At 45.3% G+C, this 18,252-nt stretch overlaps 1 protein-coding gene across 1 annotated transcript; it reads left to right on the forward strand.

Annotated features, from left to right (window-relative positions):
• Positions 1-17,012: 17,012 nt before the first annotated feature.
• Positions 17,013-17,593, forward strand: LOC100350949 (small ribosomal subunit protein eS10). Its single transcript, XM_051845048.3, has one exon. The coding sequence runs from the start codon at positions 17,041-17,043 to the stop codon at positions 17,536-17,538; it is 498 nt and encodes a 165-aa protein (XP_051701008.1). The 5' UTR covers positions 17,013-17,040; the 3' UTR covers positions 17,539-17,593.
• Positions 17,594-18,252: the final 659 nt, after the last annotated feature.

Raw genomic sequence — 18,252 nt, forward strand, 5'->3', positions numbered from 1 at the left:
CTTGATATGTTATCCCTCTTAGTATTTTTTGTTTGTTTGTTCTACTTAATACTTTTGGTTGAATACTATAATCAATACACAGTTATTCTTAAGTGTTGAAACTTAACTTAAAAGTGATTGCTGGTAAATATAAGAGTGGGAATAAGAGAGGGAAGAGATGTGCAATTCGGGACATGCTCAAGCTGACTTGCCCCAAACGGTAGAGTTAGAAACATACCAGGGGATTCCAACTCAATCTCATCAAGGTGGCATGTACCAATGCCATCTCACTAGTCCCAGTGATCAATTTCTGTTCACAATTGATCATAATGATAGGACAAGAGCCAAAGGGAGCACATAAATAAGACTTGTCTGCAAATACTAGCTGATAGAATAAAAAAGGGAGAGAACGATCCAACATGGGAAGCGAGATACACAGCAGACCCATAGAATGGTAGATGTCCTAAACATCACTCTGGCCTCAGAATCAGCCCTTAAGGCATGTGGATACAGCTGAAGAGCCCATGACAGTATTTTAGGCATGGAAAGCCAAGACACGCTGGCAAAAAAAAAAAAAAAAAAAAAAAAAAAAAAAAAAAAAAAACTAAATGAAAAATCTCCGCGGAAGCCCCTCAGATTATTTGTGTCGCTATAATAAATTATGATGTATTTAGTGGCTTCCAGAAAAAAAAAAAAAAAGATCTCCACAAGTGAGATCCCAGTGGAAAGAACAGGTCATCAAAGAAGGAGGTACCTTTCTCTGAAGGGAGGAGAGAACTTCCACTCTGACTACAACCTTGTCTAAATATGATCAGAGTCGGTGAACTCAAAAGGCTTCCATAGCCTTGGCAACTCATGACAAGAGCCTAGGGTGATTACTGATGCCATAAACAAGAGTGTCAATTTGTTAAGTCAACAATAAGAGTCACTGTGCACTTACTGCTCATGTAGGATCTTTGTCCTTAATGTGCTGTACATTGTGACTTAATGCTATAACTAGTACTCAAACAGTATTTTTCACTTTGTGTTTCTATGTGGGTGCAAACTGTTGAAATCTTTACTTAATATATGCTAAACTGATCTTCTGTATATAAAGAGAATTGAAAATTAATCTTGATGTGAATGGAAGGGGAGAGGGAGCAGGAAAGGGGGGGTTGCAGGTGAATGAGAAATTATTGGGGGGGGGAGCCATTGTAATCCATAAGCTGTACTTTGGAAATTTATATTCATTAAATAAAAGTTAAAAAAATAAATAAATATAAATAACAAAAAAAGAGGTGGCATGTATGGGAGAATATGGGAATGTGGAAGGTGGAAAGGTAATACTTGTTCCCATGGACACTTTTCCAACAGGCTCAACTAAGCTTTCAGCTAAGCTTTTTAACTGACTCCCCCTCATAAAGTTATTTTCATTAACCAGCCTTCTGCCCTGAGACAGCACACTGACAATGCTTGGCCTGAGAATGCCAGGGCTTACACATTCAAATCAAATAATGTCCCCAATTCCATTGCCTCATTTTTCAGGAACACTGAGTTCTCTTGCTAAAGTACAGAAGGTTAGGAGGTGGGGCAGAGGTGGGGATGAAAGGGTAGGAAAAATCTAAAAATGTATTTGGAGAAGTATTTATAATTATATTAAAAGGAGAAATATTTATACTTTGTTGAACTAAAAGGACCAATTCTCATTTATTTTTACTGAAAATTGGAAATTCAGACTGCCTGAGTCCACCTCCCAGCTCCACCTACATGACTTTGAGAAGAGTCCTTAACCTTTCTGAACCTCATAGAGATAATTATAACATGGTTAAGAAATCCACCGTTTGCCATTTAATCAACATCATTTATTCTCTCTGTAAGGCACGCTGAGTGGGGCCCTTGGCAGTAGAACATTCAGGGCTAGTAAGCTACTTGCTAACATACCTCTTCATTTCTGCTTCTAATAGTTGGGTTATTTTTGTATTGGTTCCAAATCCATTTGTACCACATATTCTTACTACAGCAATCACAGATTTAGTTCAATAGTGTATATGAGAGTCAATGTGTTTCTGAAAACTGCATTTGGATACTGTGCACAAAACAAATCAACATTTTTAAAAAGATGTATTTATTTACTTGAAAAAGGCAGAGTTGGAAAGAAAGAGAGAGAGAGAGAATGAATCTTCCATTTGCTGATTCATTCACCCCAAATGCCTGCAACAACGTAGGCAGGGGCCAGGCCAAAGCTAGGAGCCAGAAATCCATCCAGGTCTCCCACTTGGGCAACAGGGGACTAAGTACTTGGACCTCTTTTGAGGCTTTTCCAGGTGCATTAACAGGAAGCTGGATCAGAAATGGAGCAGCCAGGACTTGAAAACCCATATGGAATGCTCATATTGCAGGCAGTGGACTTAACCCACTGTGCCACAATGCTGAATACACACATCAGTATTTTTAAAACCAGAGAATTAGGATCTTGAGGAAAATAGCAACTTTCAGAAAACAAAATTGCAAAAGGACTCCACCCTCAGATTTTTTTTTTTTTTTTTTGACAGGCAGAGTGGATAGTGAGATAGAGACAGAGAGAAAGGTCTTCCTTTGCCGTTGGTTTACCCTCCAATGGCTGCCGCGGCTGGTGCGCTGCAGCCGGCGCACCACGCTGATCCGATGGCAGGAGCCAGGTACTTCTCCTGGTCTCCCATGGGGTGCAGGGCCCAAGCACTTGGGCCATCCTCCACTGCACTCCCTGGCCACAGCAGAAAGCTGGCCTGGAAGAGGGGCAACCGGGACAGAATCCGGCGCCCTGACCGGGACTAGAACCCGGTGTGCCGGCACTGCAAGGCGGAGGATTAGCCTAGTGAGCCGTGGCGCCGGCCTCTCAGATTTTTTTACATCTTAAATTCAAACCCCTGTCGAAGAAAGCCAAATGAGGCATTATAAAATACACGTGAAGTTCAGAAAGAGGCAAGACACCCAAGGCAAAGCCCTTGACCCAAAGGAATATACTTTGACTCCATCCAAGGACTGGTGAATGCACATACACCTACAAGTTTCAGTTAAAATTAAATGCTTAGGTGAGGAGAGTTTGAATGATTTTCTGCTTTAATTGACTCTTTTGATTATATGGTCAAAATTCATTCTAGGTAAGAGGACTGGTGTACCTACCTACACCACTGGTGTACGGTGAGAATTAAAAGGGAAAATCCAGGGACCAATGCTGGGTACATAGTAAGCTGTCTGTAAATGCTAGCAGCTGCAAGGCAGTGATCTCAGTAAGCACATAAATGTTAGCTGTTATGTTAGAGTAATGGCAGTCTGGTTCTGTCAATAATTAGTGGGAAATCCACCAGGTCATTTTGCCTCTTGCCAACAGTAAAGGGAGGCATTTAGACTAGAATTATTGTCACTCACACTTTAGCGTGCATATAAATCACGTGGAGAACCTGCTAAGATGCAGACTGATTCAGTTGGTCTGGGTGTGGCCTGAGACGTTTCCTTGGTAACAAGCCCCACATACTGCTGATGCTGCTGGTCTAGAGCTCACACTTTGACTACCAAGGGCCTGCTATGTAATTCTCAGTCTCAAGTGTGTATCAGAGTTTCCTGAAGGGCTTGTTAATACACAGATGAAGGTGTTAGAGTACAGAAAGTCTTGAGTGTCTCTGATTCAGTAGGTCTGGGTGGGGCTCAAGAACTTGAATTTCTAACAAGTTCTCAGGTGATGCTGATACTGCTTGCACAGACTTTGAGATTTACTGTCTTAGATCATCTCTAAACATTCTTACAAATTGAAACAGAGATTCAGAACGATACTTGACCATCTTGATCCAAGAAGAGCTCTGTTATTGCATGACAGAGGGAAGGGATCTGGCAGGCTTTTGGCCTACCGAGTCACCACTGGTCATATCTGGCACTAGAAAGATAAGGGCACAAATCTTAGCTCTCACTGTCCCTATGCAACTCCCTTTAGCTCTAAGCTACACCTTCTACATCAATTAATAGGTGTTCTTATTCCACTTCCATTTCACTTTCCTTCACCCATTTTCATCCTTTCTCAGAAAACCCACAAGAAAATCTTGTGATGGGGGTGGGAACAGATTTCCAGTTCTAATGCTCATGTCTTGACAAGCTCAAAGATGCAAACATCACTTAATGTGACAAGAAAACCATAACTGCAGTGAGAAAACACTGTTAGTCAGGTAAAAAGATAATGTGCACAGAACATGCTGAGCAAATAACAGTCCTTTGTGAATCAGCATTAGCATAATTACTGAACATCAGTAATTGCTGAAATTATGTTCACTAGGATCATTTATAATTCTAAGTGAGAGGCTTCTTCCATGTGTTCTCTCAGCAGGGAGGTAAAGGTAGCTCACCAGCTGGTGCTAGACTCTCCAAAAAGCACTAGCCAGCTCCTGACAGGCACCACAAGTGTAGACTTCAGATGGATTATCATCATGAGGTGGGTTCCAAACCACGTGAAATTTTCACCCACCACATCTTGGTTTCTCTTGTTTCTTCTAGAATTTCATCCCCACTTAGTTTAATTCACCGAACACTGACTGGTCAGCAAGGTGGGATGATACAGTCAAACATACAAGGAAGTGTTTTGGATTATGGCACAGAAATGCAATGGAAGTTGGATCACCTGTCCAGGTGGGATCTTTTTAAGGTCAGATTCAACTAGGGAACTGCCGCATGCTACTAAATGCAAGGCAGGATATGAGTCTTGCTGTTTCTTTGAAAGAGCTAGGAGGGTCCAACATTGTGTAGCATAACAGTTAAAGCCACCGTCTGCAGTGCTGGCATCCCATGCATCCCAAATCAGTGCTGGTTCAAGTTCTGGCTGCTCCACTTCCAATCCAGCTCTCTGCTAATGTGCCTGGGAAAGCAGTGGAAGATGGCTTAAGTACTTGGGCCCCTGAACCTACAGGGGAGACCCAGAAGAACTCTTGGTTCCTGGCTCCTTGCTTCAGCCTGGCTCAGCTCTGGCCATTGTGGCCTTTTGGGGAGTGCACCAGCAGATGGGAGATATTCATATTCATTCTCTCATTCTCCCCCCACTTTGCCTCTGCCTCTCTGTAACTTTGCCTTTCAAAGAAATAAATAAATCTTAGGAAGGGAGCAAGGGAGGGAGGGAGGAAGAGTTTAACTGGTATGAACAACACCTTGCAGAAAATAATGACAGAAAGGAAATCTTAAACCCCATCCCCTTGTAGATTTGTTTAAGAGATGACGCTGTATACGTTGTTGTATAGGACTCTGTAGGTAAAAGGGGAACTTTGAAGCACATAAACACACTGAGAATTCACTCTCATAGTTCCATCAGTCTTGTTAGTCCCTGGCACCATGGTTTAGATAGTGGAACATAGAATGAGCAAGACAGCCAGAAAAGAATCCAGACTTGCAGGAAAAAGAGGAACTGGTGTAATCAAGGCAAAATGATGTGCTGTAGCAACTTGTAATGAGAGCTCCCAAAATCGCATCATGCAGCAAATATCGCTCCATCCCCTCAGGCAGGAAACCTGGGAACCATCCTCATTACTCTCCCTCCTCTCCTTTCCACTTCCCACCAGTGCTTAGGCCACATAAGCACATTTCTGCTTGTTTTGTTTACTGCTCTATCCCCAGAGCTTAGAACAGTTGAATTAATGAACTGAATGAAGAAGTCAGCATATCTTGACAACGCCACCCTCCAGAAAAGACTTCGTGTCTGCCTGCTTTTCTCCATGGCCACTGCTGTCATCCTAACCAAATCACCTCCATTTCTCACCCTGCCTTGTGGTCCTGTCTCAACTCTGAGTTGTACTCCTTGCAAAAGCCGGGTAATTACCAATACCCAGATGGAGTGATACACCTGTCTGTAATAACCCAAACACTTCTCACAGTGTGAAAAGGCACAGCAAATTTCCCCTTTATTAAATCAAGGCCTCTACTGAGTGTACGCCTCATTTGTTATAAGTTGGGCTGACTATACGTAGGCAGGCTGCTTTGGGCTTTCCACAGCCCACCCTTTGCAAAGCCCACTTGAATCCCATCTTTTCTGGTAGGCTTTTTCTGCCAATCCCTGTCCAAAATGTTTCTCTTGACAACGAACTTTCTCTGTCCTACACGTTTGGCATTTAGCATTTACCTCTCAATATTACAGAATGACCTTGAGGTAGGAGAAAATTACTAATCCAAACACTGTGCCTTACTAGTCTCAAAGTGGTTTTCTAGCTAGAAACACATAACAAGCTGGCTTGTCAATCACTGTAATTTTTGTCCCTGTTTTATAGGTAAATCCAAACTCCAGGGAAATTGCTCAACATCATGAAGCTAATGAGAGGCAGAGCTGATATTCAAGCACAGCAATTCAGACTCCAGCTTCCATAAGCTCACCACGTGTCAGTTGCCCCATTTGCCTTGCATATGCCTTGCCTCCTCCAAGGAGCCTTATTTATAACTGTAAAGGCCTAGAAAGGAAGTGTATAAATACTAAATAGTCAACAACACTTATTGTGTGTTTGCAGTGTTCTCCATATCTTATTTTGTTGATGCTGAACAAAAACAAACAAAAAACCACAATAGTTTAAGACTGATATTGAGCAAAGCTGCACGCATGCTTGGATGTGATTTACTGAGTGGTGGCTGCTTGTCCTCTTTCTGTTATTCCTTGAAGTGATGCTTATCACTCTATATCTTATAAGTTCTACACAAGTTATCATTCAATTCTCACCTCCTTATGAAGTATATCCTGTTACTGTCCTGAGGTGCAAGATGAGCCTTCTGGGGCTCAGGGAAGTAAAATCACTTTCCTAAGGCCACACGGCCATTAAACCATGGGGCCAGGGTTTAATCTCAGGCAGTCAAGTTCCTGAGCCTACACATGTAGCCCCTGTGCAGTGCCACTTCCTACTTCATAGGGTCCCTGGAGGAGACCTGTAAGTTGATTTGTGACCCAGAGTCAGAGCCAGCAGAAGGGGCTTGCTGAGACCAAACACACCTACACCATCTAGAAAATCTCTGTCTTGGAGTGACAGCGGGCAGCTGATAAGCTTGGACATTTTCAAATCAATTTCTATCGATTTCTTTCTCCTGAAAAAAAAGACACGAGTTTGATGGATAAAGCCAGGCCTCACAGTGTGCTTAGGAAATGTGGGGAAAGTAGGCCAGCAGCTACCTCTGCAGAAGACAAGGAGGAGGGTGGTAGCAGCTGCATGCTGTCTGTTAGAAAAACCCCTGCTTAGCAGAGCCCTGCTCCCAGGTATCCAGACTCAATGTCAGGTAATCAACAGAGACTCCGTGTTGTCCCCCCACGATGTTTTCTCCTGACAAAGTGGCAAGGAGGCAGAAGCAGTGGTATGTGCTTGGGCACGGCCACAACATTATGAATATTTATGTGGTCAACACATAAAATCCCATTTTAACAAATACCATTTTGATGGATTTAACAAGTTAATCTAAGCGAATTCCAAATTCTGGAGGATGCCTGCAAGGGATGAATGGATGGCATTTCTGTAAATTCTATCCAGCGAGAAGACATATGAAACAGATGTGTGCATAAATCCATCTTCATTTGGTAACTGTTATTTTGTGTTTCCATCTCGAGCCTGTGCTGCGTGTCTAGCTTGTGTTTTCAGGACTGAATCCTCATGATCAGTCTCTAAGTTCTCCCCCCCCCCCACTGGTACCTGCAGGGTTGGGTGAGAGCAAGGATCTGAGACAGTGAAGGGCACCACGATGGGGCCAGGCTTGGAAGTGTGTGTGGTTCAGAGGACTGAACCCCTGCCAGGTTGGGATTGAGCAGGCCAGCTCAGGAGAACCAAGGTTCCTGCCTCGTGCTGTTGATGACCTCTCTCACTGCTACACCTTGCTCACCACTGGGGACCGCTGCTTCCATGAGCTTCTTCCTGGACCTGGGCTCTTGATACAAGTCTCACTTCTCCCGCAGCAAAGTGTGTTTACCTGCTCCATCAGAGTTGATCCTCCCAATAAGTACTTGTACCTCTGCTCCCATTTCATGGCAGAGGAACCCTTAAGAGGTTTCATCACAAACACGTGGTTAGGAAATTCCACTCTGGGTGTGGACAAGCACACACGTTACATTCTCAGCTATACGTGCACGACTGCACCTAAAGCTGCTGCACACCCTTGCAGCCTGTATTCTGCTCCAGTGCTTTTCCACCTGATGCAGATAGAATTGTAACTCTAGTCTTCCCTTTCTCTGTGCTTTACGTTGCCCCTCCAAGCTCTTTGCCATTTGGCTTTGCAATTATTGCCACTGTAGACAGAGCATGTTCTGCTGCCCATTGATACTGGCCCCAGCCATGTGATTTTCTTTGGCCAATGAAATTGTAAAGGTAACACAAACTGAGGCTACAAATATGCCAGTAGGGTTTGGCTTAGCCTCTGGTATTCCTAGGATCCATCATCCAAACAGCAAGCCCCAGGGAGCTTCCAGTCCAAAGAGGAGGAGCCAGAAGGCACCTAAACCCAACGCACAGCCTAGAGGAAACGTTAGCTTGACCTGCAGATCAACAAGCAAAAAAACACAAATTGCTCACTAATGTGCATTCCTGTACCAAACTGCCATAATGTCATTGATGTTTTATCAGAGTGGATATCCCGCCATTACTTTAATTCAGCAAATGTCAATACATCATATTGATTGAAACTATATTCAACATGAAACAGGACACACCATCATGTAGAAAGAAGAAATCTGACTCCACCCTCACAGGCACCCAGAGACAGAGATGATCGTGAGTAATAGTAATCACAGGCCTTGATAAATAAGCACTAAAAAGGGACAAGATGGTATCTGGTAGGGCAAAAAGTCAGCATGGAAGCATGACACTTTGGTGTGGGCCTTAACGGTCAGTTCAGATTTCCAAAAGCTAATGTGGGAGAATAGGAGGAAAAAAAGCATCGGGAAAAAAGGGCAGCTGATTCACAGCCAGAAAACCATGGCAAGGAATATCTTTGCACAACTAGCCACAGGAAAGTGTAACCCAAACGAGGTGCTAGGAGATGAAGGCATGTCATGTGGAGCCTTGGATGCTGGGATATGGGCTATGCACAAAATTCAAAGGGCAGTAGGGAGCTGTGGGAAGTATTAGAGTGAGGGAGAGCTATAAGGGAGTTGTGTCATAGGAGACCATTATGGCTGAGAACTAGATATAGGATTGGGGAATAGGGATTGAGACTGTAACTCAGGCTTGGAGGTTGAGCAACAGGGACTGGACCAACAGACACATTAGCAAGGACTTGGTGTCTGATTGGTCACTGGGGGCAGGGCCACAGCAGGAGTTTCCAGTTCACTCTGATTTCTACCCATCTGTTTTTTCCCTCAAGTTTTCTCTAATTTCCTGAGGTACTCCTGTTCCCCTTTTTCTTGGGAGCCTGCAGGGTAACTCCTGCCACATATTTTATCACTCCAGCACAGCATTAGCAAAATCCATCCATCCATCTGCTGACTGCACAGAAATTGGCAAATACCAGATCCAGGCATGGGGTGGGGGGGACACTTTCCTAATTACAATATTTTATCCTCAAGCGTTTGCTATCATCCATCAAATTTGCTAGCATGGCAAAAATTTGAGAACTGAATTATGCGGAGAGGAGAGGAGACTCTTGTCTCCCCAGTGACCTCATACAGCTCCCCCAGAAGCCTGGGATCCGTAGGTACACTGGGTGTTGGGATGACAGTGACTGGAAGAGCCAGATTTAGGGCCTGTGTCTTGGGCTGCAGCAGGGAAGATAGGTAAGAAGAGAGGAAGCCAGCAGACCTGGTAAGGGGCTATGGATGCACTGCTCTTTAATAATCATTCAAAGATACAATGGATGCTTGAAATAGGAAGACTTAGAACAAATCAATGCAGGCTTCTAAATCCAGTAAATCCTCCTCCTGGCTCCAGAGGGATACCCTCTGTCCTCCATCCCTCCACCCCAGCTCTAGGTATCTCTCCTTCTCCAGGTCCTTCTCCCCTCCACCCCTGTGCCCTACAACCTTAGTCTTCACACTTGCTTCCACGAGCAGGAACCACATCTTACTTGGGTCCATTCTCCTCAATGCCTCCAGTAGGGCCTGCACTGTGTGAATGTTTGTAAATGCTTGGCAGTGATGGCCCACTGGGGCGGTATTAGGCTTGGACAATAGTCGGGCATCCCCCAAGCCCCTGAGTGTAGAGGCTTGATCCCGAGTCTCATGTTAATGGATGAAGGATGAAATTTAATGCAATTCTGGTGTCTGAAGGTGGAGCCTTGGGGAGTGATTACATTGGAGTAGGTTGTTGGGGTGGGGCCCCTATGATCAGATCACAGTGCTTTACAAGGAGAGACAGCTTGATGAGTAGGCAGTGAGCATGCTCCCCTCTCTCCATTTCCTGGCTTGCCATGGGCTCCTTCCTCTGCATGCATTGTCAGCCTCCACCCTCCTCAGATGCCAGAGCAATGGGACACCCAATCTTGAACTGTGAATCTCCAAAACCATGAGTAAAAGCAAACTTCCCCTTGATTAGTTAGCTCTTCTCAGTTATTTCACTTGTAGCAACAAAAAGCATGGAGCATTCATTGTGAATATAGTGCCTTAAGGACCAGTTCCAACCGAACCTCACCAGAGGTGATTGTTTCCTTGGAAGACCTATAGAAATTTCATTTCTGTGACTCTTGTAACCAAATCCAAGAATTTTATAAATTTGGGTCCTTCCATCTTTCAAATCAAGAGAAGGAACATGCTGGGCTCACCCAGGGGAGCAGTGCGTTGGAGCCTAGTTGACCCTGACATCTTGGTGGTAGTAGGAGGAAAGTCCACTGGGGCTGAGCTCTGAGGTCATCTTCTGACTAGGGCTGGGCCTGACCTTGCCAGGGGCCTGCCAAGAAGCTAATAAATACAGCTGTTCTCACTGTCCTACAACAACTGGACCTAAGATAATGAGACAGCAGATCGAGGACCATGGGTAAGCCAAGGTCCACATGCCAAGTGACATACAGACAAAGCCCAGAGGCAGGATCCAAGTCATTGTCCCAAAGAAGAAGCCAGAGCCCAAGCAGTTCTGGTGTGAACAAAGATAGGAAAGACAGAGTGGAGAGGAACTGGGGCTATATTCCCAGACCAGGAAGGACATGGCATGGAAAAGAGCAGCCTGGCTTAGAAGGGTGAAGTAGACAGAAAGCAGTGGCGGTGAGAAGCAGAGGTAGGAAGCAGTTCTTAGAATCTCATACATTCAGGCCGGCAGCGCGGCTCACTAGGCTAATCCTCCACCTTGCGGCACTGGCACCCCGGGTTCTAGTCCCAGTCAGGGTGCCGGATTCTGTCCCGGTTGCTCCTCTTACAGTCCAGCTCTCTGCTGTGGCCCAGAAGTGCAGTGGAGGATGGCCCAGGTCCTTGGGCCCTGCACCCGCATGGGAGACCAGGAGGAAGCACCTGGCTCCTGGCTTCGGATGCGAAATGCGCCAGCACAATGTGCCGGCCGTAGCAGCCACTTGGGGGGTGAATCAACGGAAAAAGGAAGACCTTTCTCTCTGTCTCACTCTCTCTCTCACTGTCTAATTCTGCCTGTCAAAAAAAAAAAAAAAAAAAAGAATCTCATACATTCATTCAATAGATATGTATTGAGTTGCTACTGTGGGCCAGGCAACAATATAAAGGCAATAGGCAAGTTCCTGCCATTTTGAAGTTTACTAATTTATAGTAAAAAACTGAACTAAGGGGCTGTGAGAGACAGAGTTGAATTCTGCCCGGTGTCCTCTCTGACAAGAGCCACTGTTAATCTCCAAACCCCAAATTCCTCTGATCTTTTCAGCAGCACCACATACAAAGATGCATCAAGCAGTCGATGGAAAAGTGGGATGAAAAGATAAATTTATTTTGCTGTAAAATATTATGAAATCTACGCTTATTTTTTCCATAACACATATTTCCATGAACTCTTTGAAGACCCCTCGTACACACCCCCAATTACCCTCTGACACACACCCTCGCTCAGACTTGCTCTTTATCCCACCAGCATGCCAATCTTGTTCCTAATTTAGCCCCGTGAATACACCAGGTTGTCAGTTTGCTATTCCCTAATCCCCTCTCACCATGGCAATTGAAACTGATGATTGCAATATTGCTGAGTTCCTTGTTCTACGGTCTATTGTGCACAGAGTGGAGGTAATCACCGCCACAGCTGGCTTACAGGAGCTCATGCAGCCAGCGCTGAGTAAACAACACTCCCTGCCTCTACTCCAACCCTGTATATTTCAACAGGCACCTATGCAACCCTTATGACAGGACATGAGAACGGATCCCTGTCCTCTGGCACTCAGAGTGCAGTGGGAAAGGCAGGCCTCCATGGGTTATTCCAGCAGCATTGAAGGAGGCCACCTAAAGCGGGTGAGGAATGAGGGCCACACTGGGGCACCTTTCCAGAAGGGATGATGCCTGAAGAGTCTGGAAGAAATGTAAGAGGAAGTAGACGCTTGAGGGTGTGAGGAGTCCCCCAAGCTGGCAGGACAGTGGGAGGCAGCAACAGCAGAGTGGGCCAGAATACACACAGATCCGGGCTGCTGGAGTCCACATAGAAAGTGGAGAGTGGCAGGAGATGAAGCTGTAGAAGACGCTGGGGCCAGCTCCTGGAGGACCTCGTCAGCCAGGCTGAAAAGCCGGGGGTGATTCAGAAGCTGATGGAAAGTCGCCGAGGGATGCTTCACAGAAAAGGAGGCCAGCTGATGGTTGTGGCAACAGTTCCAGGGAGAGCCCGGGAAAGGATGGTTTAAGCAGGTCACCCGACACAATTGTTGGGGCCCTCCAAGGACACATCAAGCCGGGATATCTGATGGTATGACTCACAAGGGTAGCTTTCCAATAAGCTACCCCTGCTCTTAAAGTTTAAGAGCCACTGAACAAGATAAGAGTCCACATAAAGGTGCTAACCAATGCACTTGGCTTAGAAAGTCAGGCTTTATGCCCTTCTCCAACAGGTATATTCTTTAGAAAATTCGGAAAAGAGAACTGTGGAAAATGGACATCCCAGGCATCACACCTTTACAGCAAAGCCTCCTGTTCCTTGTAGATCCCATCACATTGATTATGCATTCTTTCAGGATGTAATCCACTCATGGGTACACATTTTGTTGGCTCAACTAGAGTTTAAGCAGAAAGGGATATAGGACAGCAACTGACATTTTGTGGAGTCTCCTTCAATATCAGAAACAGAGGAAGTGGTCAAAAAATGTCAGTTCCCTGTTTTATTTTTCTTCCGTCACTCAGGCTACAAAAAAAAAAAAAAAAAGTCACATCCCATTTGATTGGAGGGTGCAATTTAGCTTACTGAGAGCTTTCATGGATGTGATTTCATTTTCTTCTCACAACAACCCTACATGGGAAACAGGGCAGAAATTCTGTACCTTGTTGATAGATGGGGAAATGGAAAATCAGACAAGTTAAGTGGCTCAATGGGAAGCATTTTTTCCACAACCCTTCAAGTCTCTGCCCAGGTCCTGAGGAATGAAATTGCTACCCACATTGTCAACCCCCTCAGGAGAAGGAGTCACCGTCAGGACATTTCCTGAGCTACGTTTAGGGATGGTGGGTGTGCCATGTGGTCTCCCTCTGCCAAGTTGTTCATTTTCTCCATAGAGTTGTAGGTGTGTTTGGTAAAAAACTTATTCTGATTTAATCAAAAGGAACTAGATAACTGGAAGCCAGCTCCATTGCTCTCAGAGGGCTTTGAGTTGGGGTTTGGAGCACTTGTTCAACCATCAGTGGAGCTCGTAGTTTTTTGTTTCCCATCTATTGATTCTTTGTCAGAGAACCCAGTGAGAGTGGGGTGAGAGGAGGAGCTCCATGTAGACCTAACAACTAGACTCCCAAGTTGATCACACTAACAACTAACCCTGGGTAATGCAATGACTCAGCTGCCAAGCAACACTTGAACCCATGGCAACTGCTTCTAGATCCAATGTGCTTTTCCCTATACTGCGTGGCTGCACCCTGGAAACCACACCTTGCAGGAACTCAATCAATTCTTGTTAACACTCTCACCCCAGACAAGCGGCTTTGAAAAAGAGCTGTTTTAGGCAATGCGATCAGCCTTTTGCTGTCGTTCATTAAGGGTTTAGCAGCTCGGTATTGATTTCCTTGCAGCTGCCTCTGAACTTTAATTCCTGCAGGAGAAAAACAAGGCTTTGTCTGTGACATTTCCTGTCCAAGTGGCGAGTAACAACCATTCCTGGGATGCTGATTTCCCCAGCGATGCTGCAAACCACAGGATGCCTGCAATATGTCCTCTGTCTATTCCAAAGACTGATTTCTATAACTGCAGGATGTCCCTTCAAATGTGAGCGGCAGCTCCACCTCAATCCTAAATCAGCAATGCTCTCAAACCTAAGCTTTCAAATATCCAATGATCGCTTTCCTTCCTCAACCAGACTTGGAGCTACAGGCTTTAGGAAGGTGCTGTCTTGTGTTTATATCGTGTTTGTCACATCCCAGTTTCTCTTAGAGGTTGATTCCTAGAAATTGTTAAGGATCTTAACAGTCTTCCCTTCTAGTGTCTCTCTGATATTGTATCCTCTCTACAACATCCCCACCAAGTGGCCATTCTGGCTTTGTTTGAACACCTCTAAGGACAAGAATCTCACCCCCTCTATCGGAAAGATCCAAGAGGTAAAATATGCTTCATTGTGTAGAATCAAAATCTGCCTTTCCACTAGACTCTCAGCATATCCCAGCAACTAGCCAGAACAGGAATCCATCAGACTACCATTGACTATCACATTACCTAGCACACCATCATGCTTGATACTGACTAAACTTATGATGAGTGAAGTCAACAATTATTAGGCATCTACCCAAGGATATGTATTATAGGAGAATACCGTGGAATCCTCAGATAGGAACAAACCCTGTCAATATGGAACAACATATGGTTGTGTCACTCTAAGTTTAGACACTTGAGTCTAAATAAGTATAGTCCACAATCTCTCAATATTCTGTGAGTCTATAAAGAGATGGGGGATTTGCTGTGCATTTTAACTCATGATGGGGTAAGAACTGAGTGGAGCCCATGCTGTTGAGAGGTAGTATCTTACAATGGTGCCACTTACTAGCTGAGCAACCTTCAGCACTAAGTCAGTTCTTCTGGGTTTCCATTTCCATATGTGTGAAGTGGGCTGATAATAATTCTTACCTCTTGGCATTGCTGTGAGGGTTGAGTTAATACAAGCTAGGTACTTGTGATACATATCAGCTGCTCTTCACACTGTTGCTTGCCCCAGACATCTGTGAAGGATAGATGGTGTCTTTCCCTGCCAGATTCCTGTTCCTCATCACTGAAGACCTGGATCAGATTCACAACACCTGTGTGGGTGAAGAACCCACTTCTGAGGCAGCCCCTCTGCAGCCTCTCATTCCAAATAATTGAGTCTGAGCTCCTACTGTGGGACAGGTATTGTGCTGTATTGATCTGAATATTTTCTCATATTTATCTCATGAAGTGAGCCTTGCTCTCCCCATTTTTATAGGCCAAGAAACTGAGGCTCAGAGAGGTTAAGTAACTTCCCAGGGACATACAACTAATCAGTGGCAGAACTGAGACCCAGTCTTAGAGTTTCCTACTCCAGAGCCTGTTTCTCTCCACCTTTTCATACTTTCATAAAATAGGCAAGTCCCTTCACTTGCAAGGGGAGAGTAGAATCTGACAAGACACTTCCCACCAGAGAAGCAAGCTTCATGTAACCGCTGAAGAAGCCAGGAGAGCTCCGCTCCCAGCACACCCCTTCTATCTCTGCAGTGAGAAAGCATGGAAGTAAGTGATTCCAATGCTGATGGCTCCTCAGACTACAATGACCCCAGTGGCCAAGGCAACTTGCCTGGTGGGGCAGGGCTCAGAGTGACAACTGGTACCCAATCCTGGTTCCAAATCACAGCCACAGGAATGGCATTTTGAGAATGGATATTGGGGTTTCTCCTCTACCAGCCAGAACCCCTCACCATCCTTTAAATTGTCATATTCGTGTTTGGCACAGTGGTTAAGACAGCTTGGGATACCTGCATCCTATAGCAGAGTGCCTGTGTACAAGGCACGGATCCCCTACTGCCTATCCAGTTTATAGCTAATGCAAACTCTGAGATACTACAGACGATGGTTCAAGTATTTGGGTCTCTGCCACCCACATGGGAAATCTGTGTTGAGTTCTGAACTCCTGGCTTCAGCCTGGCACAAGCCCAGCTGTTGTGAGCATTTTGGGAAGTGAACCAGTGAGTGAGAAATCTCTCTCTCTTTCTCTTTCTGCTTTTCAAATAAAATGAATAAATAAATTTAAACAGTCAGTCATATTCAGATGGTGTCTTTCCACTTTCTGGTTTTGGCCTGTATTTCAAGCCCTGGCCCAGTAGCTGGGGTCCTGGGACACTTCATAAAAGCTTGTTCTCTCATGATCCTACTCCTCCACACCACCCAGAATAGACCTCTGTGGCTCACTATTGACCTAAGCTATAGCCACTCTGCAAATGGGTTAGTGCCCTACTATCATCAGGGATGGTCTGAAAGGAGACTCATCACTCACCCCACCAACAATTCTTGCCTCAGCCACAAAGCCAAAAATAGGTGATGGCAACAAGAAGGAAGACACAAGACAGGAAAACTAGATGGGAGGCTTTTGCAATTGTCCAGGTGAAATGTGACAAGTGGATCAGAAAAAGGGTGGTAAGGCTAACGAGTAAGAAATAGCTGACAGTGTTGAAAAAGGAAGGCAATGACCAGCAGCATGTAGGTCACCAGTATTCTTGGGACATTGTGGCAGGCAGTTTTTAAAATTCTCCCAATAACACTCACAGCCTGCTGTTCATGCACTGGTACCCACACAATCCCCTACTTCATTGTGGGCTGGACTTTATGATTTATTTCTGACAAAATATGATAAAAACGATGGGATGTCAATTTTGAGATTAGGTTACCAAAACTGGTTCCATCTTCCTGGTTTTCTCTCATTCACTATTGGAAAGTAGGTGCCATGATATAGAGAGGCCCTTGTGGTAAAGAGCAAGGAGAGGGGTAGTCATATGTCCTAGTGGTTAAGACCCTATCAGGGGCTCCGAACCCTACAGCCGCCGCGATGTTGATGCCCAAGAAGAATCGCATTGCCATTTACGAACTCCTCTTCAAGGAGGGGGTGATGGTAGCCAAAAAGGACGTGCACATGCCGAAGCACCCGGAGCTGGCGGACAAGAACGTGCCCAACCTCCACGTCATGAAGGCCATGCAGTCGCTCAAGTCTCGAGGCTACGTGAAGGAGCAGTTCGCGTGGAGACACTTCTACTGGTACCTCACCAACGAGGGCATCCAGTATCTCCGGGACTACCTCCACCTGCCCCCTGAGATCGTGCCTGCCACCCTGCGCCGCAGCCGACCCGAGACCGGCAGGCCCAGGCCCAAAGGTCTGGAGGGGGAGCGGCCTGCGAGACTCACAAGAGGGGAAGCCGACAGAGACACTTACAGACGAAGCGCTGTGCCCCCTGGTGCCGACAAGAAAGCCGAGGCTGGGGCTGGGTCAGCAACTGAATTCCAGTTTAGAGGCGGATTTGGTCGTGGACGTGGTCAGCCACCCCAGTAAAGATGGAGGGGATTATTTTGTGTTAAATAAACTTGTAGCCAGAAAAAAAAAAAAAGACCCTATCAGAGTGCCTGGGTTAGATTCTTGGCTCTGGCCCTCAATCCGAGCTTCCTGCCAATGCAGACCCTGGAAGACAGAAGGTGATAGCTCACATAGCTGGGTGTCTGCCACCCACATGGAAGACCTAGGTCAAGTTTCTGGCTCCCAGCTTCAACCTAGCACAGATCTGGCCATTGCAGGCATTTGGAGAGTGAACCAGAAAATAGGACATTTCTCTCCCTCCCCTCCCCCTCTCCCTGTCTCATATAATTTTTAAAAGTTATTTTAAAAAGACCTAAATGAAAGATCTCCGCGAGTGAGATCACAGTGGAAAGAACAGGTCATCAAAGAAGGAGGTACCTTTCTCTGAAGGGAGGAGAGAACTTCCACTCTGACTACAACCTTGTCTAAATATGATCAGAGTCGGTGAACTCAAAAGGCTTCCATAGCCTTGGAAACTCATGACAAGAGCCTAGGATGATTACTGATGCCATAAACAAGAGTGTCAATTTGTTAAGTCAACAACAGGAGTCACTGTGCACTTACTCCTCATGTAGGATCTTTGTCCTTAATGTGCTGTACATTGTGATTTAATGCTATAACTAGTACTGAGACAGTATTTTTCACTTTGTGTTTCTATGTGGGTGCAAACTGTTGAAATCTTTACTTAATATA

The sequence above is a fragment of the Oryctolagus cuniculus genome, chromosome 11 (assembly GCF_051225735.1).
Source record: "Oryctolagus cuniculus isolate XC-2025 breed Fujian yellow rabbit chromosome 11, ASM5122573v1, whole genome shotgun sequence".
Lineage (NCBI taxonomy): Eukaryota > Metazoa > Chordata > Mammalia > Lagomorpha > Leporidae > Oryctolagus > Oryctolagus cuniculus.